Source organism: Gadus chalcogrammus, chromosome 7, assembly GCF_026213295.1.
Source record: "Gadus chalcogrammus isolate NIFS_2021 chromosome 7, NIFS_Gcha_1.0, whole genome shotgun sequence".
NCBI classification, from domain to species: Eukaryota; Metazoa; Chordata; class Actinopteri; order Gadiformes; family Gadidae; genus Gadus; species Gadus chalcogrammus.
Window position 1 is genome coordinate 7,776,660 of NC_079418.1, and position 25,899 is coordinate 7,802,558.

The 25,899-nt window shown below is 45.4% G+C and overlaps 1 protein-coding gene across 2 annotated transcripts; it reads left to right on the forward strand.

Moving 5' to 3' along the window:
• Positions 1–270: 270 nt before the first annotated feature.
• Positions 271–25,575, forward strand: ccdc28a (coiled-coil domain containing 28A). 2 transcript variants are annotated; one of them, XM_056594172.1, is made up of 6 exons: positions 271–446; positions 696–878; positions 5,402–5,583; positions 6,347–6,501; positions 16,590–16,612; positions 19,006–25,574. In XM_056594172.1, the coding sequence occupies exons 2-6, from the start codon at positions 727–729 to the stop codon at positions 19,058–19,060; spliced, it is 567 nt and encodes a 188-aa protein (XP_056450147.1). In that variant the 5' UTR covers positions 271–446; positions 696–726; the 3' UTR covers positions 19,061–25,574. The 2 variants fall into 2 exon arrangements, with proteins under 2 accessions (XP_056450147.1, XP_056450148.1); XM_056594173.1 differs by having other exon boundaries at positions 296–446; positions 19,010–25,575.
• Positions 25,576–25,899: the final 324 nt, after the last annotated feature.

Genomic DNA, 25,899 nt, shown 5'->3' on the forward strand with positions numbered 1-25,899 from the left:
TTGATTTGTTTTAATGCTGTTCTCTTGGGGATAAATAAGGGTTTACTCGTTCTCATTACAGCTAAATACTTCTTTAAATACCTGAAAACGACTCCACTAAATAATATTTAAATATTAGCGTTAACTGTTTCTCACTTCTCCCAAAACAAATCACTACAGTACATTTATAATGATTAATTAATAATACTTTATAACAACTACAACACACCGTTTTACTTAATGAATGATTTAATTCATTTTAAGTGCTGCTCTGTCGGACCCGCGTCGAAGCAGAAGGCCGGTGACGTCACATTATGTCCCACGTGACCTGAGTAACGTGACGTCCGTTGCTTCAAACCCAGGAAGTGTTTGTTACGTCAGAAATGTCTCCAAACTTCGTGCATCAGCACCTAAGCGGACAGCGTCACTTCTAAACCCGTCGTGGATCCTACTGCCAGCTGGGAACCGTGAGTAAACCGGACCTGACCGGGTGTTTAGTTCCGTTAAAACGGCAGCACGTTGACGTTATCGACGGTAAAGTGTTAGCCAAGACGTTAGCCTAGGGGGCTAACGCGGCGGTCTTGCGCCTTGCGTGCGCTGCTTACGCTGCGTACGTGATGCGTTCGCGTCACCTACACAGACGATTCACGACCGCTTATAGTGTTGTTTTACTCTGTATTGAGTATTGGAAATAATATCGATCTTCTCCGACGCAGGAGTCAGCCGTTGTGTTTGTAACATGAGGATATGGAGGAGCGGAAACTAAAGCGGAAAAGTCCCCGGCCCTCAGCAAATCCGGTGCCAGCTGTGGCAGTGGGGGGCGGGTCCGGGCGGAAGAACATCACGGGCGACGGCGCCGCTCACACGCAGACGGGGACGCAGAGGTCCAAGAGTCGGAGGTACTTTTCGCCCATGACCTTATTAGAATATGTAAACTTCACTTATTTTTGACGGTTGTTACGATTGAATTGATTACATTTATTTCAGACATATCAATACAAATCAAACGTATCAAAAATGCTAAATGAAATAAAAAGCAAGACAAATCAAAAAATATTTAAAATGATTTATAATGTTATGTTGGTCAATATTAATGTCTATTTGCTAAAGGAATTCAAACATCCTGACACGCCCATGACCTATCAGGATATGTATGCTTTAGTTCTTTTTGAATGTTGTTAGTGTTGGTCAATATGAATGTCTGTTTGAGTGTGAACACGGTTCTATTTCATCCTTACGGATTTATCCGTCTCGCGCATGTGCAGTTCGAGTACCTATACCAACAAAGTCACCTGTGACCCTCGTGACACCGGATGGGCTATATAGCCCGGTGTCGACAGAGGATCTGTTCCTTTTCATCTTCTCGCAAAAGACGCATGTAGTATCACTTGCGGATAGCGTATTCGCTTTATGACAGGATCGCGCTCCAGACTGTGCAGCCTTGCTGCACACAGTCCTAAATCAGTTAGTAACCATAACTGATTTAATGAGCCATTCGCAGTTTCACTTTTCCAGCCGTGTGGACTCGGGTTAGTCCCGACAGCTGCAGGTGTGTCCACTCCTGGCAGGCCTAGAGTCCCCCCGGCTGCCCCCCGGGGCCGCTCCCAGCCACGCTCTTATCCAGTGAGAGACGAGGGCCTACGTAGGTCTCGGCGGCCCGCCCAGCAGCCTGCTGATAACTTTTCGCCCGCCCATCGCACGAGAAGCCTCGCCGGTACCCCTCCAGAGCCGACAGAGGCCGGGGGGCCAGGCGCTAGGACCACGGGGCCGGTCGTCGGCTGTTTTTCCCAGCAGCAGTTACTGGGCTGCCTGTACTATAGACCCCTCAGTGGTTTCCACCTTAACCCGGGGGTACGAATTACAGTTCCGACGCCGGCCCCAGGCCTTTGGCCGTGTCAAGATGACGGTCGTCCGCGATCCGACGAAGGCCGCAACTCTGGCCCCGGAGCTATCCGCCCTCCTGGCCAAGGGTGCGATCGAGCCAGTACAACCCGGGGGGTTCTACTCGGCGTACTTTCTGGTATCCAAGAAGGATGGTGAATTCCGGCCCATTCTAGATCTAAGGGGCCTGAACACTTTTTTAAAGGTTTTACCATTCCACATGCTCACCTCGGCAGACACCCTGAGGGTAGTTGCCAGGGGGGAGTGGTTCACGACTATAGACCTAAAGGACGCCTATTTTCATGTGCTGGTTGCGTCACACCACAGGCGGTTCCTGAGGTTTGCCTATTGGGGCCGGCATTTCCAGTTCAGGGTACTTCCTTTCGGGCTTTCCCTCTCCCGAGGGTTTTCACCAGGGTTGTGGCGGCAGCCCTCGCACCCCTGCAGACGCAGGGCGTGAAGGTCCTGCCGTATCTGGACGACTGGCTGGTCTGATACGGCCTGCCTGCTGTCGCCTAGCTGGGCTTGACGGTGACCCATTGAAGAGTTGCCTGGACCCTTCCCAACAGGTTACCTATCTGGGGTTGGTCCTAGACTTGGTCGCCATGAAGGCCTACCTTTTACCTCGGCGCGTGAACGACATCCTCCACCTCCTTCCCCTCTTCAGAGCCGGCAGGAGGCTACTTTTTATTCAGTTCCTTCAGCTTTTCGGCATGCTGGCAGTTGCTGCAGCTGTGGTGCCTCTGGGCTTTCTGTCCCTGCGCCCACTCCTAATGTGGCTGAACAGCCTGCACCTAGATGCCAAGTGCCACAGGCAGAGGAGGGTCAAGGTGACCCTGCAGTGTTTTGTCTCTCTGGCTCTATGGAGAGAGAGGGAGAGAGAGAGAGAGAGAGAGAGAGTGCGTATCTGGCGGCAGGCGTGCCCATGGGCGCAATTCCGGTACGCCGGGAGTTGGTAACAATGGACGCCTGCCTCTCGGGATGGGGCGCAGTGTGGCAAGGCAGGACTGCGCAGGGACGGTGGTCTGGCGGAGACATTACACATCAATGTGCTAGAGCTCCGGGCTGTTCAGCTGGCACTGGCCAGCTTTCTGCCCCATTTGGCAGGCCGGCATGTCCTGGTCCGGTCGGACAACATGGCCACGGTTTCCAAGGTGAACCACCAGGGGGGCACCAGGTCGGCACGGCTTCTCCGGGTATCCCAGAGCCTGTTGACTTGGGCTTCTCCCCGTCTGGCCAGCCTACGGGCAGTCTATTTTCCGGGGGCCAAGAATTGGGCGGCAGACTTCCTCTCCCGACGGAAGCCTCCAACGGGGGAATGGCGGCTTAACCCCGAGGTGGTGGAGTCGATGTGGGGCCTCTTCGGCAGGGCAGAGGTAGACCTCTTTGCCTCAGAGGAGTCGGCACATTGCCCCCTCTGGTTCCCCTGGGCAGAAGCGTCCAGCCCTTTAGGGCAGGATGCGCTGGCCCATGATTGGCCGTACTTGCCTCTCTATGCGTATCCACCATTGCCTCTGGTTCTACCGACCCTCCAGAGGGTCCTTTTGCAGGGCCACCGGCTCCTTCTGGTGGCCCCCTTTTGGCCGGGGAGGCTCTGGTATCCACTGCTGCTCAGGCTCTGCTGCAGCTTGCCATGGCGCCTCCCAGACAGGAGGGATCTCCTGTCACAGCTGGGGGGTCAGATCTGGCATCCCGACCCCCGTCGACTTCAGCTCTGGGCTTGGCCACTGCAGGGCCCGACCCACTGCTGAGGAATTGCACTGCGGCTGTCAGGGGTACTGTTATGAGTGCAAAGGCACCGTCGACCAGGTTGCAGTACAAAAACAGATGTTCTCCAACTGGTGTGCGGCTAGGGCCGTGGATCCAGTGCACTGCGCTGTGACCACCTTGCTGGAATTTCTGCAGTTCCTCCTGGATAGTGGCCGATCGCACTCTACCTTGAGGGTCTATGTCGCAGCCATCTCCTCCCTACACGATAGGTTTGACAGCGCCACGGTTGGATGCCACAGGTTAGTGTCCCTCTTTCTTAGAGGGGCTTTGAGGCTGCGTCCCCCTACAGCCATGAGGGCTCCAGCAGGAGACCTGCCCCTGGTGCTGGAAGCCTTGTCATCGCCTCACTTCGAGACACTGGGTCAAGGGGGGGGTGAGGTGGCTTTCCATGAAGGCTGCCTTTTTACTCGCCATAACCTCTGCGAAGCGGGTCGGGGAATTGCATGCCCTATCGGTGAGTGATACGTGCTTGAGGTGGAACTCTGATGGCTCGGGTGTCACTCTATGGCCAAATGTTGCGTTCCTGCCAAAGGTGCTTCCACGCAATCACCTTAACCAGCCCATCCAGTTAGCATGCTTTGACCCCCCATCTGAAGAGGGTGGGTCTGAGCTGCTGTGCCCGGTGCGGGCCCTTAGAGCTTATATTTCTGCTACCGCCAGTATTCGCCAGTCGGAGCAGCTTTTTGTTTGCCATAGTGGTCCTAACAGGGGTCAGGCTTTAACAAAGCAGAGGCTGTCCCACTGGATTGTGGAGACCATAACGCATGCCTACGGGACCAGTGGTCGCCCCCCACCATCCAGGGTGAGGTGTCACTCAACCAGGAGCGTCTCAACATCATGGGCTGCCCTGAGAGGGGTGCCCCTGAGGACCATCTCTCACCATCCAATGGGCATGGTCCTGATGCCAAGCTCTGCTGTCTCCAGGCAGTAGGGCGAGTGCTTGGATTCTTCGTGACGTTGTTGGTATTGGCCATCCAGTGCTTAATGCACCGCCTGTGGCGGTCAGTAAGGATGAAATAGAACGCTGAGTTACGTATGTAACTCCGGTTCTATGAATCCTGGATGACCGCCAGAGTAACAGGTCACTCAGAAGTCTCGTGGTTCGCGAGAAGATTCTGGGAACAGATCCTCGACATTGGGCTATATAGCCCATCCGGGGTCACAGGTGACTTTGTTGGTATAGGTACTCGAACTGCGCATGCGCGAGACGGATAAATCCAGTGCTTAATGCACCGGTCATCCAGGATTCATAGAACCAGAGTTGCATACGTCACTCTGCGTTAGATAGACAGATGTATAATTTATTGATCCTCAGGTGAAATTCAAAGTCGTATTAAAGAAAGCAAACAAATATAAAATATCCACGTGTATAATATAGACAATTAAAGATAATAAGTAAGATATCCACAAGAATGGCAAAGGAGATGTAGAAGCATGTACAACAGTGCAAGGATAAAGTCTAGAAAATCAGCATTAGATAAAAAAATTAAAAAGAGAATCATGTAAACCTATAATAATGTAATATTTGATGTTTATAAAATATTATAAACACATAAGAGAATATTGAAAACATAGAGATAATATATAAGGTATAGCAATGCAAGACTAAAGTCTAGAAATCTGCATTAACTATTAATAATAAAAGAGAATAATGTCAACAAAGTTATAATATAAAAAGTATAGCAATGCAAGAAAAAAGTCTAGAAAACCACCATTGTTATAAGTGCGTCGTCTTTTCATTCCTTTTCTTAACTCTAATCCTGCGTCTCAGGGGCGTCAGGGACAAGTCCAAGTCCTTGCCGGCCTCGGGGGCCAAAGCCACCCCCACCCCGGGCCCCGGGGCCCCTATCATCCAGCACTCGTTCCTGACGGACGTGTCCGATGTCCAGGAGATGGAGAAAGGCCTTCTGGGTCTCCTCAACGACTTCCACTCAGGGAAGCTTCAAGCGTTTGGTAAGATAATGAGTGATGGTTTTAAAAGTGATGCTTTTTTTAAACTATATGGATTTCATTCATTTAAAAGTGATGCTATTTTTAAATTAGTCTAAATGTTCTTAATTTAAAAAAAATGCTTCTTTAATTAGATTAGATTTTATCAATTTAAATGTGATGCTTTTTTAATAAGATTAGATTTTATTCATTTTAGAATGATGCAATTTTAGATTCGATTTTATGTACTTAAATTATGCTTTTTATAATAAGATTACATTTCATTCAACTTTATTTGTATAGCTGTTACTCACAGTTATGGTTGTCTCGAAGGAAGTGAGCTGAACCACAGTGAGATGAACACAATACACATGAACACGTTTCAAGCAGTAATTTACACACGCGCAGACAGACAAAAATACACATTCCTAACGTAAAAACCAGTAGCGTGCATTAATACCTTTTGCGGTAAAAGTTATTAAAGTAATTCCAAGGCAGCGTAAATTGTATTATATTAATTAATTTATTGTAGAAATCTCCTAAGCTTCCCTGCCTGTGGACATCAACCACTTGGGGTGAGCTGATTGGCCAACTGAACGTTGATTGGCGCCTGGTTGCCTGCGTCGATTGGTTCCAGATTAACATCTCGTGACGAGACGAGATCCCGCGTGATTACAGATGGCTTTGCGAGAATCCCATCCGCAAGGTTACAGCGAGTTTGATGTCTCTCATCATCACTCAGCATCCTAACTTCTTCTTCTTCTCTCCTCCTCCTCCGGTCGCCTAGGCAACGAGTGCTCCATCGACCAGATGGAGCAGGTGCGTGAGATGCAGGAGAAGTTGGCGCGGCTGCACTTTGACCTCTACGGAGAAGTGGACGGGATGCCCGACGACCAGCGTAAGGCCGCCTGCGACAGCAACATGGACAAGCTGCTCAACAACGTGAGACTCACATTCACCCGTTCATACACGCATTCACCCGTTCACACACACATTCACCCATTAATACACACATTCACATAGACATTCACCCGTTCATAAACATATTCACATTCCGTCGGCGGAGTCGACCACTCAGGGCGACAGCAACATTGACAAGCTGCTCAACAACGGGAGACTCTCACATTCACCCATTCATACACGCATTCATCCATTCATACTCGCATAAATCCACACATTCATACACACATTCACCCGTTCTTACACACATTCACCCGTTCTTACACCCATTCACCCGTTCGTACACACATTCACCGGTTCATACACACATTCACCCGTAATCGCATTAATGTCATAGTTAACTCGCGATTATTCGCTATTACCGTATTTTCCGCACTATAAGGCGCACCGGAGTATAAGCCGCAGCAGCTAAATTGAATGATGTGTACATAGATAAGCCGCACTGGACTATAAGCCGCGGGTGTTTTAATGTTTAATTACCATATGCAAGGTTTCGTACACAGAGGGGATTGTCGGGAAAGAGATGGCTGCTTGAGGAAGCTCCCATTTATTAACATTTCAACAAACAAGTTGCATATTTGCATAACGTATTCAAGTGTTACCATTTAGTGCAATAGTGGCTACAGAACATATACTGTGCTGTGTAAACGGTACTGTATCACATAGTGTATCAGACACACAAACTTTTCAACTTTCAAACTTAAACGGTGCGCTCCCAGCGCACATACCAGCAGTGATCTACACAGCAGTGGTTTTCAATCAGTGGTCCTTGAGGGAGTGCATAGGGGTTCCCCAGCAAAATTTGTTACCGTAATAGCGTCACAAACATTTAACCACCTAACTTTGGCTATTTTGGAAAAACCTTGAAAAAACAACTTTGAACATGTATCTACATTATAGCCTACAGTAACAAAAAACAAAGCTTACAGCGCTTGACGAGGCAATATCAATGGCTAAATTAAATGTGTTTTTTTAAAAGTGCAAAATAAAGTGACTGTAACACGACAGTAAGCCTAAAGTTGCGGCAACGAGGCTGCTTAAAATATACGGTAAGCAGCCTACCAGTCTTCATCTTTTAGGCTAAGGTGCAGTACACGGCTGTAACCAGAAAAGTCAAGTCATTAATCCTCATCTCCGTCTTCTTCCTGCGTACTAAAACCACCAAAGTCCTCATCTTCAGTGTCGGAAACTAACAGCCTCAGGCACTCTTCGTCAGCCACTCTCCTCTCTCCTTCGTTGTCGCTGTCAAAACCAACGAACTCCTCTTCGTCACTGTCAGAATCGAACAGCCTCTGAGGGGCCTCAGCTGTGGTGGCGTCCTCTTCATCACGCAGTAGTCCAGCCTTTCGGAACCCGTGAATGATCGTGGATGTTTTGACACTCCACGCCATCAGGACCCACTCGCAAACTTGAGCGAAAGTTGCTTTTTGCAACCACTGAACGCGTAGTGCCACTTTGAACGGGAACAGGAATCACAGCTGGAGTCGAGTTTGTGCTCTTGATGGCTGCTTTCACATTATCCGTTATATGGGCCCTCATGCTGTCCTAAACGAGCAAAGCTTTTTTTTGGCGAAAGAATCCTCCAGGGCGCTTGACGTAGCACTCATTCAGCCACTCCTTCATCACGCTTTCCATCATCCACCCTTTCTTGTTGACTTTAAAGGAGATGCCGTTCGGGATCTTTTCTTTTGGCATTGTAATCCGCTTAAAAATCACCATTGGCGGAAGCTTTAATCCAGATGCTGTGCAACCAAGAACACAAGGGAAATTCGTTCTCTCGTGGCCAGTGGTTCTCAACGTGATGGACGATTCACCTTTCTTGTTAACAGTCCTAGTGAGAGGCTGGTCAAACGTCAAAGGCTCTTCATCCATATTTATGATCTGGTCCGGTCCGATGGAATATTCCTCTATCTTTCTTTGTTTGAATTCGCCAAAGTTTGTTATTTTCTTCCTTGTAGTCGGGAGGGAGTTGCTGACACACAGTCATCCGCGCCCTGATGGACAGTCCCTTTCGTCTCATAAATCTGAAACACCAGGATGGTCCACCTCTAAAATTTTCAATTTTCATTTCGGTGGCGACTGTTTTAGCTTTCAGTCGGATCTGCACGGTGGAAACACCTCGGCCGTCTGCTCTCTGTGTGTTCACCCAATCTTCAAGAAAGTCTTCAAGTTCGGGCCATCTGCTTTTATTACCTCTGAAAGCTTTTTTTGACTTCTTGCATTGAGAAAGTTCTTCCCGCTGGCGTTTCCAACGTCTCACCATTGACTCATTGATGCCAAGGCCACGTGCAGCAGCTCTATTTCCTTCTTTTACAGCCAGATTGACTGCCTTTAACTTAAAAGCTGCATCATATGCATTTCTGCGTTTGTTTTCCATAATGAGGGTTTGTGCATGAAAACTTCCGTTGCACAAACTGTTTCGCTTTCGTAACATTTGTCTTGCTCTCGTTCTCATTGTCTTTCGTAGCCTACCACTCTCGGTTCCACTTTTACTTTTGCCCGCTACCTGAGGCTTTTCATGCCTCCAGCGTTTCCTGCTGGAGCCCGCCACTTAAAGGTGGGGGGGCGCGGACCGGTCATAGAGCCCGTAGAGTTAAAGTCGGTGGAATGTAACCTGTAAAATCCATAGATTTAGGAGGTCCCCTAGTGGCCGTTAGCTGTAAAAATCCATAGATTAGCCGCACCATTATATAAGCCGCAGACTCGAAAAATGGGGAAAAAGGTGCGTCTTATAGTCCGAAAATTACGGTAATCGCAAATTCTTTTTCCATTCTAAATATCCCTTGATTTTCGTGCTGCTAGCCTTTTAGTGAGATCAGAGAGTGTTGTGAAGGACAGTAATAAAATATATTTTGTAAGATGGATAGAAGAAGAGAGACCCGCAGTGAATTCAACCCGGTCCACTTGACATCGTGTAGGTGCATGACAGTGGTAGGCCTACCGTATAAATTGAATAACCCTGGCTTTTATTTGTTTCAATCACTGAACTTTCGAAACAAAACTCTTGCTCAGCAAAGATGGGAAATACTATATCATTTATTATATAAACCAGTATGAATATTCGTACCGTACATAGGCCTATACACAATGCCACGCACGCACGCACGGTGGCGGAGTGTTAATCGGGAGAGTCGGGAGAATTCCCGGTGGGCCGTTAACTTTTCGGGGCTGTCGGGCTGATCACTACGGGATAACAATATTGCGTTAGAGCTGTGCAATTAATACAATTTTGATCACGATTTTGATTCCTGGGTCAAACAATCTCCAAATTAATAAAATCGAGTTGAAACGATTCTTTTGGAATTTTCCGTTCAGCGAGCAGTGGCGTCTTTGCATTAGGGGCCAGTGGGGCACGGCCCCAACCCTCATTTATCTTAAGTTGGTATTCGTTTTTGGCACCCCCTGCTGGGGCAGGTATTTCTGTTTCACCCTTTCTCCCTGTGGTCGCAGGCTAATGAGTGATTGCAGGCACCTGATACCTCCCTACTTAAGGAGATCCATCTGCGGTAGCACGCTCGGTCTCTTCCAACTCCTGAAACCTGAAGGATCGTGCAACCGGCTCCTGGCTTCGCCACCGCCTTCCGTGGTTTCACCTTTATCATCCCCTGCGTTGGGATCATGATTGTTGGCCCTTTTTGGCCTTTTGCGGATTAATTGACGGGTTGATAATAAACACCCCTGCTTTTGGTAACACCGTCTCTTGGTCCATTAATTCTTGTTCAGTGCCTATCATGGGCCGTAACATGAATTAATTGGGGGCTCGTCCGGGATTACTAATTCATGTTACGGCCCAGGATAGGCGCTGAACAAGAATTAATGGACCAAGAGACGGTATTACCAAAAGCAGGGGTGTTTATTATCAACCCGTCAGTTAATCCGCAAAAAGGGCCAACAATCATGATCCCAACGCAGGGGATGATAAAGGTGAAACCACGGAAGGCGGTGGCAAAGCCAGGAGCCGGTTGCACGATCCTTCAGGTTTCAGGAGGTGGAAGAGAGAGAGCGTGCTACCGCAGATGGATCTCCAACTTCCCCCAAAGCAATTGACTCAACTTCCCCCAAATATCCCCACCAGCAATATCATTCCCAAGGAGGAAATCTATGCCTGCAACTGGTAAAGACGGCCGTACTCCCACTACGACGCAGTTGGAAATTAGCTCAGACTCAGAGGTCGCGTTAACCGACAAAAACCGGAAAAATCTGAAGGCAGTCCGTCATTTTGACGGATTTTACAATGACCATTACCAATAATAAACATAAGAATAAAAATCACAATTGAAGTAACAGGCAAGTTGTGACAGTTTTCTTACTCTACATAAGCTTCATTGCCGACACAAACTTTCAAACTGAGCCGAAGTTACGGCAGTTCTGGTGTTCAGTGGGTCGATACATTGTAGCCAGCTGAGCAAGTGTTCAGCTCCATCGCGCTCAAAGCCATGCTCCGATTTAAAACCATTAGCACAGTCTGAGATGTAGCCTAGGCTGCAGTAGGCTAGGCTATCTACCTATGTAGCTTCCCCGAAGAGCATCTGGGTATCATCGCAGATCTCGACACCGTGCTCAACGCCTTGCGCTATCCTACAGCGTGTTGAAGACCCACGGACTAGAGGCATTGGAGCGCGTCTGTGCCCACTACGGGTCACCGCGGGGTGCAGCTGCACCACTGGTTGAGAATGACCGCATGCAGAGGGATTTTCTCCCGATGAAGAGAGTGCTGGCAGGGTCGGGAAATCCCTCGTTCAGGGGCTCCTGTCGGCTGCTCATCACTTCGCTAGGGGAAATGTTTCCCGATTTTAGAGCGCTGGCTGAAGTGGCGGTGGTTATCCCAGTGTCAAGTGTTGCAGCTGAGCGCGGATTCAGCCTTCAAAATAACATAAAAACCGCCACGAGAAGTCGTCTGTCGGAGGCAAAGATCCAGCATCTAATGACAATCGCCTCGGCAGCAGTATCCATCGATACGTTTGATTTCAAGCAAGCAAGCACACTTTTCAAATCCATGCGGGCAAGAAGGAAAGTTTGAGCTGCCTACAGAAGATTACCAAGAATTATAAGTGGACTGTTAATTTTCACTATAATTGTCTTCGTTCAGCTAAAAATAGCCCATTACAGCCCATACATCGTTCTATGTTAAGGCACAACAGCTGCAATGTTTTAAAAGCGGAAAAATCGAGTTCTCACCGTCAGAAAGAAATGCATGAATAAATTATTAATTATTATTGAAACACGCTTGTTCTGTGAATTATTTTTTTTAAAGAAAATAAGTCAATAAAAACAAGTGAGGCTATTGAATATAAGCATTATAGCTTAGGCCTAGGCCTATATTACCATTTAAAAGTTAAAATAAAATGACAGATAATAATGGACAATGACAGATTTTTTACGACCCTGTCCGTCAAAATGACGGACAATGAAAAAGTCTAGCGCAACCTCTGCTCAGACTCAAGCTTGACTTTATGGAGGGGAACTGGAATAAAAGTCATTCCTATCCCCCAAAACATTACTCCCTAGTGCAGTCTTGCCAGACAACGGTAGTACCCCCTCTAGAATCATGGATTGGCTTGCGCCAGTGTCACGAAGAATTTTAACAGGTTTTAGGTTATCGCTGCCCGGAAGGGAAACGTAGCCCACGCGCACAAACGGCTTCTAGGCCTCTGACTCACCACACTCACTAACCTCACTCACACTGAGAATCAGTGGCGGCTTTCGTTCAATAGCAACTAACGCTGCACTTTTAGCGTTCTTTCTCTTGAGGGTCAGACACTCGGTCACTAGGTGACCAGGTTTTCTGCAATAGTTGCACTTAATGTCGGAGCTAGAGTTCTGAAAGCTATCCGATCTGCATTGTGAGCTACTCTCCAGCGGCGAGTTCGGCCTGCTCACGGTCTCAACCCTCCGCGGCTTGTCACGCACTCTATGAGTAAGGTCATACTCGTCGGCCAGAACAGAGGCTTTCTCGATAGTCGTAGCCCTCTGTTCGCTGACGTACATAGACAAGGCATCAGGGAGACAGTTTTTAAACTCTTCAATCAGGACGAGTTGACATAGCTGCGCATAATCTGCCACATTTTGCGCAGCGCACCATCGAATAAACAGCTGCTCTTTCTCTCGAGCGAATTCTACATATGTCACTCTGCCTATCCGTTTTACGGTAGCGTCTGAACCGCAACCTATACGCTTCAGGCACAAGCTCATATGCCCGCAGAATGGCACCCTTTACTCCACCATAATCTGCGCTCTGTTCAACCGATAGGGATGACTATACATGCTGGGCCCTTCCTACCAACACACACTGTAGAAGGAGTGGCCAAGCGAATTTGGGCCACGATAGAAAGGTAGCAATGCGCTCAAAGTGGACGAAATATCGGTCTACATCCTTCTCGTTGAACGAAGGGACCAGTTTAATATGTCTCGCAACATCGAATGACTGGTGCATCGGAATCTCGATGCCTTCCTTCCTAGCAGCAAACTGCAACTTTGCAATCTCCAGCTGAGAAACAAGCTCTTGCTCACAAACTCTGACCCTTAACTCCTCCCTACGGAATTCTAACTCCCCCAGATCTCTACGAAGCTGTAGTTCCTGTATTTTTGGGTCATTACCCGGCGTCTCACGAACGGGAGATATCCTAGGTTTTAGAGTTGGAGGACGACCCCTACCGGCTCCATTAGGCGGTGCATCGGCATTATCGGACTCCTCCCCCGGACCAGGAGGGTGTTCGGGCTCAGAAATGATATCTTCCTCCACCAGAACGTCGATTAAGGCACTCATTATTGTATACTTCCTACGCTTCGCATCATACGAGAGTGGAACACCATAATGTGTAGCCAATTCAATCAGCTGATCCTTAGTAAACGCCGATAGTAGCGTCGCATCGGGTTTATCAATGAACTATTTTACCTCTGCCATTGTCCCTGTTGTTTACTTTAATTACCCCAGCAGATAACGATTGTAAAAACTACATAAATAATAAATATGCTCTCTCGGAGTGTGCCTTACACGACACGCTGGAAATCAGAACAATTTCGTTGAACGTAGCCCTGAGCTACGTGTTTAAGCAAAGATTAACAAGGTGGCGTTTTAACCACAGGGAAAGTGTACCGCAATCAAGCTATGATCAAAAGCCTGCAGCAGCGCACAAAAAAATCATTGCAACGCGAATGCAGCCAAGTCGTTACCCAAAGGCAACGTACAAACCCCTTAAGGTGTTACCAAAGGCAAGCACGAAAATGTTTTCATTCAAAAACGAAGCGCAAAAAGTCAAGAGTAAACGGTGACGTCACACAAGCAACACAGAACGCGGAGTGCCCAGAACAGTGCAATTAACCGGATCCGCAGAGTTCCCTCCTCCCTGAACTGAAAACTGTTTCCCTGTCTTGTCTTCTGGCCGTACCGAGCTCGAGGTATTCAAGTACCCCCTCCTCGGATATTGCCCGAAAAAAAACAAAAAAAAACAGACGTCTACCTACAGGAACTCCACGTACCCGGGGTTACACTTACCCTGTTCCGCACACTCACAGAAATCCGTACATGCTATACAAATGACGAGACAAACAAGACTAGAAGGCTATGAAAAGGCTGAATTCAAATCTATTGACACTAGTCAAAAGACACGGCCACAAGCCCCCAATTAATTCATGTTACGGCCCATGATAGGCGCTGAACAAGAATTAATGGACCAAGAGACGGTATTACCAAAAGCAGGGGTGTTTATTATCAACCCGTCAATTAATCCGCAAAAGGCCAAAAAGGGCCAACAATCATGATCCCAACGCAGGGGATGATAAAGGTGAAACCACGGAAGGCGGTGGCGAAGCCAGGAGCCGGTTGCACGATCCTTCAGGTTTCAGGAGGTGGAAAAGAGAGAGCGTGCTAGATGGATCTCCTTAAGTAGGGAGGTATCAGGTGCCTGCAATCACTCGTTAGCCTGCGACCACAGGGAGAAAGGGTGAAACAGAAATACCTGCCCCAGCAGGGGGCGCCAAAAACGAATACCAACTTAAGATAAATGAGGGTTCGTAACAGCTTGGTTCGTGTTGTAGTGTGGACAGGGTAGACGGAGGCTACCCTGAAACAACTACCCAGAAACAACTCGACATATTGGCTCAAATATATTCCTGGCTCCCATGCTGGAGTCAAGCGCTGTACTTGATGTTCTTAAGTGATGGTAAAAAAACGAAAGACGGCAGTTCAAACCGTACTTTTCCGTTTCAAGACAGGGTCGAAAACGATTAACCAGCTGATCAACTGTCAATATCAGCTGATCGCGCACCTGTAATCTAAACAGAGAGGCGTGGCGGAGTTGCGTAACCATGATAACAACTGAAAATCAAAATAATATCAGTGTGGAACGTGGATGCAAAACAGTGCGAAAACGATAGTGTGGACGGAGATAATCATTGCGGATGTGCGTTTTTACATTTACCTGGGTTAGTTTGGACAGGGCCTGAGACGCAATCACAAAGTCGCTTACGACGAATTGGCAAAGAAACAAAAACACAAGACCACAACCCCGACGACAGCAGGACAGACGTCGATTACAACCGATGGTTCTGTCTTATTTAATTTTGTAGTAAATTTATTTTATTCATTGAAAGTTTTAAAGAAATTACAGAACAGCTGGATACATATTTATTTGTACATTATTTTCAATTTGAACATTTTCTATTTTTTATTTAAACAGTTTGTGTACTGTCGTATAAGTATTTTGAAAACTCAGTTACCGCGGTTTTTTTTTTAAAACGCAGAATAAATGCATTTTATTTTCAAACTCAAAAAGAATGGTTTGAAGAATCGTGATTTCATTCTTGACCAAAAAAATCGTGATTTTAATTTTTTCCAAAAAGCAGCCCTATATTGCATTTATAAAAGTTCCTCGCAGCGCCATCCGGCAGCCTGAGCTGTGCACCCGCAACCTCTCACTCACTCAACAGACGCAACACTCACAAACTGTCAACATTGCAACCAAGTCGATTTTGTCTAGAGGGGAGTAACTGAGCAGCCCTTCCCGAAGTGGTACAGCCCAGGTGGGCCTTGAACCGCGATTGGTCAGAAAGACGTAACAGCTAATGACAACATTGAACTCTCGTGCAGGCTCGAACAGAGTGACACACGAACACACACACACTTTTAAGGAGTTTTTCGTGTTGCGTGCTTGTTGTTTTGATTCTGCTGTAGCTAGATCCGGTATGGTGTTGTAGTTTTTCTAACGTGACTAGTTGGTGCTAGACAGCAGGTAAAAAAACGACAATGTTTGCCAAGCCAAAAGAGCTTTAATCGCGCAAATAAAAAAATGAACGCCGTAAAAATTTGTTTAAACTGACTCACTAATATATATCTATAGATATAGATATATATCTAGATATAGATAAATAAATAAAGGGTGATGAGACAGAGGTCCGTTCAGAATAAAAATCACTCTAAATCGCAAAAAATATTATAAGGCAACCTTCAAGCGGGTCGGTTCAAACGTGTGTCCGTGGTAATGCTAGTAAAAAAAAAAAAAAACTTGACACTGAGCTAGGAGTACTCTGGGATCCAACCAGCAACCTTCCGTCAGGGTGAGGTGCCTTGCTCAGTGACACCTCGACCTCCTAAGCTACTGCCGCCCCGTTTAGGATGTTATTTGGGATGGGAGTGACTCAATGTTTTCACGGTCGCTTAATCAGTGGGTGGTTATGAACGAATAATTGGTTTTTCTACGATTTTCGATTTTTGGGATTAATCCTCGTGAATTTCTACTCGTAAATACTTTCATACTTTATATTTTAACTTCTGTAAACTTACTACGTAACCTCAGACTCTCCCCCCGTTCCATATGTTTCTATTGTATGCAAATAGCCTCCAATTTATGCGTGTGTATATTGTCTTTCTGTGTGTGATTAACAGAAAATAATATTAATAGTGCTAATGTTCCGTCAATTATTGTGGTCATTTGAAATTGGATAACAAAGTCAAAATGTTCTTAATTCGCTTTGACCCACGGGAACGAATAAATGAATAATTGGTTATTGTGACCCATCCCTTTATTATAATTATTCATTTTTAAAGATTATTTTGTTTTTTTCTTCCACAGCTGGAGGAGCTGAGCTCATCAATGTATCCTTTTGAACCTGATTTGCTGACGGTCGCCCAGGGGGCGGTGTTGGAGGGATCCTAGGAGGGGATTGGCTGACGGTAACCCAGGGGGTGGTTGTTAGAGGGGCACGTTGAATGGGGATTGGCTGACGGTTAGTGGTGCAACGGTTCACGGGTTTCCCGTGATCCGTACGGATCAACCATCACGGTTCGGGACGCAAGTGATCCGCGGATCGGCTGATTAAAAAAAAAAAGTTGTGCGTTGACGTGATCAGCGCATGTTTAGAGGACAATTCCGGTATTAACAACATCATCAAGTATCGTAGCGAAATACAGTTTCTGTTGTGTTTTATTTGGCGTTCCGTAAATCCCATTGAAACGTAAACCGGAACCGGAACCGGATGTCTTTAGGTTTGGTTGTAGTCTTTTTGCGTATCAACAGTAGGGCTAGAACCGAGCGAAAAGACTACAACCAACCCCCCTTGCAACGAGCATGAGTCTCCCAACCGAAATCAATGGATTTACTAAATGCCAAATAAAACACCACAGAAACTGTATTTCGCTACCAAACTAAAAAAAAGGAAGATTAGGATGTCTGGCAGGATTATTACCTAATTTTTCACTTTATTTTGTTTTTACACAGTTAAAAGATTTTATTTAAAGTCACATTTGTCTTGTTATCTTTATTGTTGTTGTTGATCCGAAAATGATCCGACCCGTGACTCAAAAACCGTGACCCGATCCGAACCGTGAGCTTTGTGATCCGTTGCACCCCTACTGACGATCACCGGGCGGCGGGTGTTAGAGGGACACGTTGGAGTGGGATTGGCTGACGGTCACCTTGGGGTGGGTGTTAGTGGGACTCGTCGGAGGGGATCGGCTGACAGTCACCCGGGGGCGGGTGTTGGAGGGACACGTCGTAAGGGATTGTCTGATGGCCGCCCAGGGGCGGGTCCAAGAGGGACACGTTGAATGGGGATTGGCTGACGGGTGCCTGGGGGACATGTCTTATTGTACGTTCACACCAAAAGCTGTAAAAGATGCAAAATCGCAGAAAAGCTCAAAACGCAACGCTGTCCAAAATATTTATATCGATCTTATCGCTCATCACGTGAACCATTTGAAAGTTCTATCTTGCTACTCAATACATTCCGATTGGTTAGTCGGGTTAGTGTCCTTTACAGCTAAATCGCTGATAGCTATTTGCATAAAGTTGAGCTGTTTTCAACTATTATTTACAGCTTTAAAGCTATCATTCAAGCTTTTTATCGCTCCTATCGCTCATGTCTAATAGAAAGTCAATCGGCGTTTATTGCTCGTAACGCTTTATATCTTTTGGTGTGGAAGTACAGTTAGAGGGACACGTTGAATGTGGATTGGTTGTAACGCGTTGAGAGATGATCCGCGGTAGGGATGCAAATTATCGAGTAATTCATTAATCGATAGTTGTTTCATCTTATCGATCGATGATCAATTAATTGATAAGCGGCAATTCTTCTGAGAAGCTGAATTTCCTTCTGAATGTGACACATTTAGGTGGTAATTCAACGAAGTCGTTTAGTTGTTGTACTTTAAAATACTTCCACATATTGTGCATTTGGCGTCTTTGTCGTCATTAACCAACTTAAAGTCCATACTGCACTCCGTTTTGCCCTCTTCATCGTGTCAGTGTCCCGCTTTTCGTTTGTCTTGTCCTGCCGTGTTCCAATACCCGTACTGTCCGTACTTACTAGCCAAAATTTGAGTACGCAGTACTCCAATTCAGATCCGGCGAAAAGAAGTATACTTCAAGGACCCGGATGCCGTACTCAAAACGGGCTAATCGTGAAGTGTGGATCGAAGGACACTCCCCGTACTCAACGGCAGCCTTCTTAGCTACGTAGCAGAAGAGGCGGAGCCAGGCTGAGCCAAAGTCGGCGCATTTTCCACATAGCCTGCATTAATAGTCATTTTGTAGTTTTTATAGTTTTTATAGCTTTTTATAGCTGCTAGGCGTAAATAGTTCACCGTTCAAAGCGGGATGTTTATTCCGGGGGAGGAGCCACGGCGGCAGTCGTGATCGTAATTTCCGGTTAGTGCACCACGGAGTACTCGATTTGGAACAGCACTCACATCTGAAAAATTAACGTAGTAGCCAGTGCGGATAGTATACTTCCTTTAAGTATACTCATGGAAGTACGGGTATTGGAACACGGCACTGCTTTGCTTGTGTTCCCGCTTGTGTTCCCGCTTGTGCGTCAAGTACGTCTGGCGTCAAGTGCGCCCTCACGTGGACGGTAGGGGAATTACGGGTTAAAATGCGATTAATTGCAAGTAATTTATTTTAATCGAGTAATCTCTTATCGACAATTAATCGATAATCGATTAATTGTTTGCATCCCTAATCCGCGGTCTTCCTTGACTCTCTGCTCCAGTCAGAAGCTGAACCTGGCCGACTCCCAGGAGATCCCCCGGACAGCCAGCATCTGACCTCCTCTTCCTCCTCTCTCTCTCTCGCGCTCTCTATCTCAGTGCGGAGGGGCCCGTGTCGGAGGGTGTCAACACTATCTGGTTCACTATTATCATGATCATTGATTATCACCGATCGACCAGCATTCTGAGCAGTGCACCAGCAGTCAATGGATTAACAAATTATTTGAATGGATGAATTGTTGATTCCACTCTGCCCCCTCTCCCCCTCTCATCACTTCTCGTTCCCACTAAGTGGGAAGGGTATGCAGTTCTACTAGGGACTCCTCTTAAGGTCAGAGGTCAATCTCAACTGCCACATTTTGTATTGTACACCGAAAGTTTTATGGGTAAGGGGGTGGGGTAAATCCTCGAAACATATTGTATAATATAATATATCTTTAGCTCCGGTCACTTTAGACGATGTCATTGTCTCACTCTCGAGTCAGCGTTGAAAAAAGAAAGGCGATCCCGAATGACTTTTGCAATAAGCAGTCTCCGATCGTCGGGTATGTAAGTTTTTAGTCTCCTTATCGGGGGCACCATGGAGAACTGTGCTTCAATCAGCAGAACCTGAAATCCCAGCCAGCTAACAAACAAAAAAATGTGTTTAGCGGAAATGTAGTCCTCTCTATCCTGTTCTGAGTCCGTCTAAAATGAGACGATGGGATTAGATTTTAAGATTTATGGATTCCTAGATCTTTAGATTTATTGATTTCTAGATCTCAAAATGTCTGGGTATCTATATCTCTAGATTGCTTGGTCTCTAGATTTATTGATTTCAATATCTATCTCTTATAATAAATCTAAATTAATAATTGATCGGTTTTTTATAGCGCTTATCTATATGCATCTAGATTTCTTGCTCTCTAGATTTCTAGATCTCTACATCTGTGTCTCTAGATTTCTGGATTTCTAGATCTTTAGATTTGTTATAAGCGGGTCAATGAATGATGAAGAATGATTTTCTTTGTGTGGGACCCCAAATTGCAAAATTGCTATTTATTCTGACTAAGATCAAAAAACAGTATTGTTTGTTTGTTTTTATAGATTTCTAGAGCTCTAGTTTTCTTGATTTCTAGATCTCTAGATTTTTGGGACCCTATTTTTCTAGATTTCTGGGTCCCTAGATCTCTATATTTCAGGGTCTCTAGATGTATAGATCTCTAGATTTCTGGATCTCTGGAAACAGGGTCTCTTGTGAACCGAGTTTGAAAGTGGAATTACATTCAGGCTACGCGAGATCGACCAAAGTGGTTTTTGTAAGAGATGTATGACATTTCAACTTTGACCTTCTCTTACCTGAAACGGCTGCAGCCTTTACCTTGGGCCGCGGGTTGGACTCCACACGACAAATCTAAAATCGTAGCTTTGATTGTAGAATTTGATTCGCAGTAAAACACGTTTACCCCAAAAACACTTGCGTGTAAATGAGTTCCGGGCTAAATGAACGATAAAGAATGTTTTGTTTTTGTGTGTGACCCCCGAATTGCAAAATCTCTTTTGATCTGACTAACATCAAAAACAGTATTGTTTGTTGTTTTCGTTCATATTTGCACATATCTGCTCATATTTGTGAACAAACCATGCCTTACCTTACTTTACTAATCATATGATCGCCTTGTTCTGAATTCGTAGGTTTTATTCGTTGAATTTAATATATTTTAGTCGAGGCTGAAGTTGCAATGGTTGTTTGCTGCTTGTATCGAAAAGGAAAAAAGATTTATATTTTTTGTGTGTGTGTGTGCGTCTCGAGTTACTTATTATTGTAACAACCACAGTTTCTTGATTTCGCTTGGACATCTACGGTAATAAAAAAATGACTATTGAAATCCTACACTATGCTATTGTTTCACCTTTTTATGACAAATGTAGCCTACTTATTAAGTAAGTCGCATTGGATAAAAGCGTCTGATAAATGACCTGAATGTGAATGTACCTCAGTCGGCTCTCACTGTTGTTTTTGAACCCCTTTTTTGGCTCAGTCTCATTCATTTGCTCCAAGCAAAATCTCAACCCTACGCCTTGCTGTTGCGCATTCATGCGCAGCATAGGGTCATCCCATTTGTCGTTTTATTGAGGGGTAAGGGGTAAGGCGGAGGGCTAGCATCCCGTTGAAGTTAAGATTTTCAATGGGCGGGCGAAAAGATGCGACAGGATTGAAAACCACAAATCTTTCTTATGATAATCATTCAATAAATGATGATGACCATTGCATTATCATTGTGCCATTTGAATGTTACGTAGGCATTTTCTTTATAACAAGCACAACCACAAAATCTCCCGGAGCAGAGCTTCCGACTCACGCCGGTGCCCCCGCAGTCCGGCCGGGGAGCTGCCGGGACCATGTCCCATTCTGTTCAACAAAATGGGACAATGATATTCATATGTTCCATGTTCTAGGAACTCCAGGTTTGATCCCCTGCCAAGTGCCAAGTAATGCAATAGTTTGTTTAAAAAATGTTTATTAGCCTGGGCCTGGTTTCCCAATAATGGTCACTCTTCGTGCGCTACGAAAACTCCTATGCTAAGAATTATCAAAGTTGTTAACCTCTATAGCCCTGGTTTCAATACGATCACTTAGGAGTCTTCTTAGAAAACACTCCTTACGTTGTACGTAAACGGCACTGTCCAGAAAGAATGTGCTGAAATCGATTGCTCAGAGATCGATTTTCCATTTCATGCGCAGACAGCGTTCTAAAAAAGATTGCAGTCTTTGCGAATAAAACATTGCTCAAAGTCCTTCTAGTAGGCCCAAACATTTATTTAACCATCGGCCAACGTAGCATAGCCTACACTGATTAAAAAAAAGATGTAGAAACAGCGGAGATTGAGGCAATTACCTCCTTAATTACATCTGTCACAGCCGTTCAAATTAGGCTATTCATTTTCTGTTTACAAAGGTGTCTGAGTTGTTGATCATTTATGAAAATAGGCATTTTGAATAGTTTATTTATCTTATTATATAATACTGTTAATGCTGAGACTGCTTTGCTTTTTGCTACATGTAGGGGTCTGTGTGCGGGCTTTTTCGCACCGCCAGGCCAGTCTGTTTGTCAGGTGAAAACTAAATGTCAAGGGAAAGAGGCGGTCGTTGACAAGTCATTCGACCACCTACAACGTTCTCTCATTTCTAACAATGGTTTATTTGTTTCCCAGTATTGTTTTTGTGAAATGAATACAATATTTATTTGAAGTTGCGAGTTTTTGAAATTAATGGAAGCGACTCGGGCTGACCTCGCCTTTCTGTACCCACCGCACAAACAAAGAACACCCGAGACGACATCCTTAATTCAAACATGCCATTTAATTGGGCCTCATTCGGTTGAGGATGCGAATTTGCAATGAACAATTACCGTAATTTTCGGACTATAAACTGCGTATTTTTTCCCATTTTTCGATTCTGTGGCTTATATAACGGTGCGGCTAATCTATGGATTTTTACAGCTAACGGCCACTAGGGGACCTCCTAAATCTATGGATTTTACAGGTTACGCCTCGTGCCCACTGCACCGTCAGTCAACGGACGTGGGAAGGCGTGGCTGACGGATGGGGGAGTAGTCTTTGCAGAGGCAACCGTCAGCCAATCAAATCGCTTCGCCGGGTTCTTCCCGCTTCTTCCTGCTTGTTGCGAGGCAAGAAGACCCGCTTTCCCGCTTTCCAGTATCGTCAGAGCCCGAGTCGCGTCACAGTGCTTAAATTTGCATACGCGATCTGATTGGATGACGGAACCGTCGCTGCCGAAAAAGTTGAACATTTTTCAACTTTTTGACGGTGGCGAACGCTCCAAGTCAACGGACGGATCCACAATGCATTGCGCGACCGTCCCCATTCAAAGTCAATGGGCAACGGACAACTGACGGAGGTAGTGGGCACGGGGCGTTACAGTCCACCAACTTTAACTCTATGGGCTCTATGACTGGTCCGCGCCCGTCCACCTTTAAGCGGCGGGCTCCAGCAGGAAAAGTTGGAGGCCGGAAAAGAGTGAGACAGGTCGCGCGCAAAAGTAAAAGTGGAAACGAGAGACAGAACAAGAGACAGAACGAGAGCAAGACAGACATTACGAGAGCAAGACAGCCATCTCTTTCCCGACAATCCCCTCTGTGCACGAACCCTTACATATGGTAATTAGGGCTGGCCCGAATTATTCGAATACTCAGAGCTTCGTTTTTTTTTTCACGTACGTGACGTTACCAGAGCGAGGGAGGCAAACTATAAGCGTCAGCGACACCAAGCAGAGAAGCGAGAGAGGTGGAGGAAGAATAGATATCTTGTTTCCCTTTACTTTATAACACAACATCAGCGGGATCTCGGGAGGAAAAGTAATACTTAGCGAAATGCTAACCTTAGCTTAGTTGTTTGTTTACGTTCGCTGTACAGCGCCGCGCCAATCCACTGTGACTGGCTTGCTGCAGAGCGTGAGCGTCTTGGGAATACCCGGTCAATATAATGGATATAATATGGACACATAAGACAATCAATATTCGGTATTTGTTATGGATTTATTGTACAAATTCCCTGAAAAGATGCACGTTCCAGGATGAATTGAAAAACTCCCATAAGGGCTGAGATAGCAGAGGACAGCTGATTTGGAACGGAACAACAGCTGTTCGCTTTCACGGGGAAAAACGAAGGAACTTCAACCCACTTAGGGCTACTAATTACCGTTAAAGCTATTAAATCGTCAACAAAATATGCAGATACTGTCAAAATCGGTTCCAGGGAGTATATAGGGATTATTAATGTTGTTTTTGATGTTTTTTTTTTCTGGAACGAGTATTTGAATATTCGCGCGGCTCATAGTCCAGTGCGGCTTATATATGTACACATCAATCAATTTAGCTGCTGCGGCTTATAGTGCGGAAAATACGGTAAACAACTTGGCCTATCCTGCTATCCTGCATGTCTATCCTGCTACGCCACCCATCACTTCCTTCCATTAACTGTCAAAACACCTAGGCTATTAAGACAAAATGTTGCAGCATACTGCATTTTTTTTATAATAGTTGCAAATACTCTTTAAAATCAGAGCAACCGGAATAAGCAGGAGTTATGGGCTGAAATTAAAATGGCAGCAATGTTTTATTCGCAAAAACTGCAATATGTTTTAGAACGCTGAAATTCATCCCAGCCTTTATACCACAGATACTCTAGTGTCTATAGCATATAACCGCGTTGTCTGATTACAGTTTAATTCATTTGTCACAATTTAGCAGCTCCCGTTTTGAAGAATAATCACTGCGCCATTCGTTTCAATGGGAATCGCGACAGTCTATACCAGCCTTTCTCAAAGTGGGTGCCGCGGGGTGCCCCGTGACTGTGTCAGGGGTGCCACCAAAATATTACGTATTCTGACATTTAATATAATTTTTTTTTTTTTTAAAGAAATCGGACATTTCATATATGACATATTTGAATATATTGAATACATAAATACATTCTTTCTTACATATGTAAGAAAGAATGCAGTGTGTAATAAAATAACACACGGCATTCAATATCCACAGACATGTCATTGAATACAGTGTGTGTGTGTGTGCGTGCGCGTATGGCACGGATGGAAACAAGAACTATGATGGAAAAACATTCCTGCTATCTCTGCACTTCATTTGAGTTCTCCTGGTCTCAATTTGTTGGGTTCTTGTATTGCCTGTGTTGCTGTATAGCTTGGGCGGTCCACCTCTTATGGTTTTATGGCATTTGTGTCTCTGATTTATTGTTTTGTGAAGCACTTTGTAAACCTGTGTTTTTAAAGGTGCTATAAAGTTGCTATGAAGTTGTTATTATTATTAATATTTACAGTTGTATTATGCTCTGTTCATTACTGTCCTGTCTAAATAAACAGGACATTTGCATTTACGTTAAGGCTATGCAGTGTCGTTTTTAATCATATTTTACACTGGGGTGCCTTGAGATTTTATGCACTTTTGAAAGGTGCCCTGGCTGAAAAAAGTTGAGAAAGGCTGGTCTATACCTTCAACATAAAGTGTACATATTTACAATTTCAAATTCGTCCCAGCCTTTATACCACAGATACTCTAGGGTCTATAGCATATAACCTTGTTGTCTGATTAAAGTTTAATTCATTTTCCACAATTTACCAGCTCTCGTTTTGAAGAATAATCACGCGCCATTCGTTTAAATGGGAATCGCAACGGTCTATTCTTTCAACATAAAGTGTACATATTTATAATTTGAAATTCGTCCCAGCCAAGATACTCTAGGTCTATAGCATATAACCGCGTTTTCTGATTACAGTTTAATGCAACAGTAAGCTGACAAAATCAACACTGCAACTGCAAATTAACCACACAGTGATAACCATGGCAACCGGTCAAACAAATTTTCTTTTTGCCATCATTCTGCGCGCACATCCGCCGTGTTGATAAACAAATAATCCCCATTTACTGCAGCCAATCAAATTGCTTCCCACTGCAAAGCCGATGTGTCGATATAATACAAAAGATGAGACAAATATAACCCAGATCCTGTAAGGGACTCTTATCTCTCTCATATCTCAGTCTGTCCATGTTTCTTTACAACCCACCTCAGTCAGATATGGAGTGTACCATTGCAGCTGCACCGCCTCCAGTCGGAGTCTGGCGTATCGGAGTGTTGCCATAGTCAATCTTTAAAGCCTCTCGAGCCATCTAACGTTGGTCGGCGATGATAAGGGCCTCATCTAGATCAGGAGCCCCCTGCTCCTGACAGTTAGCTCTCAAGGCCGGGTCAAACCCCGCCAGAAACCTGCAAAACTCTTGTTTCTGAGCTATGTCTCTGAAACAGTCTAGAAAATGTTTTTGGCCAAATGCCTCCTGCATACTCTCCGTTACTGCAATATAGTTGGACTGAACGGCTGG

Excerpts from the sequence above, each read along its gene's own strand:
- ccdc28a (XM_056594172.1), top strand. The coding sequence starts at position 727 with ATGGAGGAGCGGAAACTAAAGCGGAAAAGTCCCCGGCCCTCAGCAAAT. Across the intron at positions 6,502-16,589 it reads TGGACAAGCTGCTCAACAAC|CTGGAGGAGCTGAGCTCATC; the intron begins GTGAGACTCACA and ends TTTCTTCCACAG. Across the intron at positions 16,613-19,005 it reads GAGGAGCTGAGCTCATCAAT|TCAGAAGCTGAACCTGGCCG; the intron begins GTATCCTTTTGA and ends TCTCTGCTCCAG.